General features: G+C 51.0%; 1 protein-coding gene across 1 annotated transcript; it reads left to right on the forward strand.

Annotated features, from left to right (window-relative positions):
• Nucleotides 1–6: 6 nt before the first annotated feature.
• On the forward strand, nucleotides 7–336 carry LOC113473753 (the record flags this gene model as incomplete). The annotated part of the gene is made up of 1 exon (XM_026833210.1): nucleotides 7–336. A coding segment is annotated over exon 1 (325 nt), but the record flags the coding sequence as incomplete, so codon positions are not given.
• Nucleotides 337–341: the final 5 nt, after the last annotated feature.

Consider the following 341-nt stretch of genomic DNA (forward strand, 5'->3'; position numbering starts at 1 on the left):
TTTCAAATTCAATGGGTTCGTCCAGACTCTTTTTGTCCATCGTCGCCCTCATCCTCCTCTGCTCGCTGTTCCCCACCATTTACTGCTGGAAAGTCTATCTCTACCGTGACTCGGATTATCGTGGTGGCCATATTGAAATGGAAGGAGATGGCTGCCAAGGAATTCCTCGAGACTTCAACGACAAAACGTCCTCGGTAAACACACACGGCGGGTGTGTTCGTCTCTACGAGCATGGTGGCTGTACGGGCCGGACTCTGGAGTTATTCCCGGGTAGTGGAACTCACATGAATTTGAAAGCGCACAAGTTCAATGACAAGGCGACGTCTGTGGGCAATTGTCCG

This window comes from Diaphorina citri, unplaced genomic scaffold (assembly GCF_000475195.1).
Source record: "Diaphorina citri unplaced genomic scaffold, Diaci psyllid genome assembly version 1.1 scaffold85603, whole genome shotgun sequence".
Classification (NCBI taxonomy): Eukaryota; Metazoa; Arthropoda; class Insecta; order Hemiptera; family Psyllidae; genus Diaphorina; species Diaphorina citri.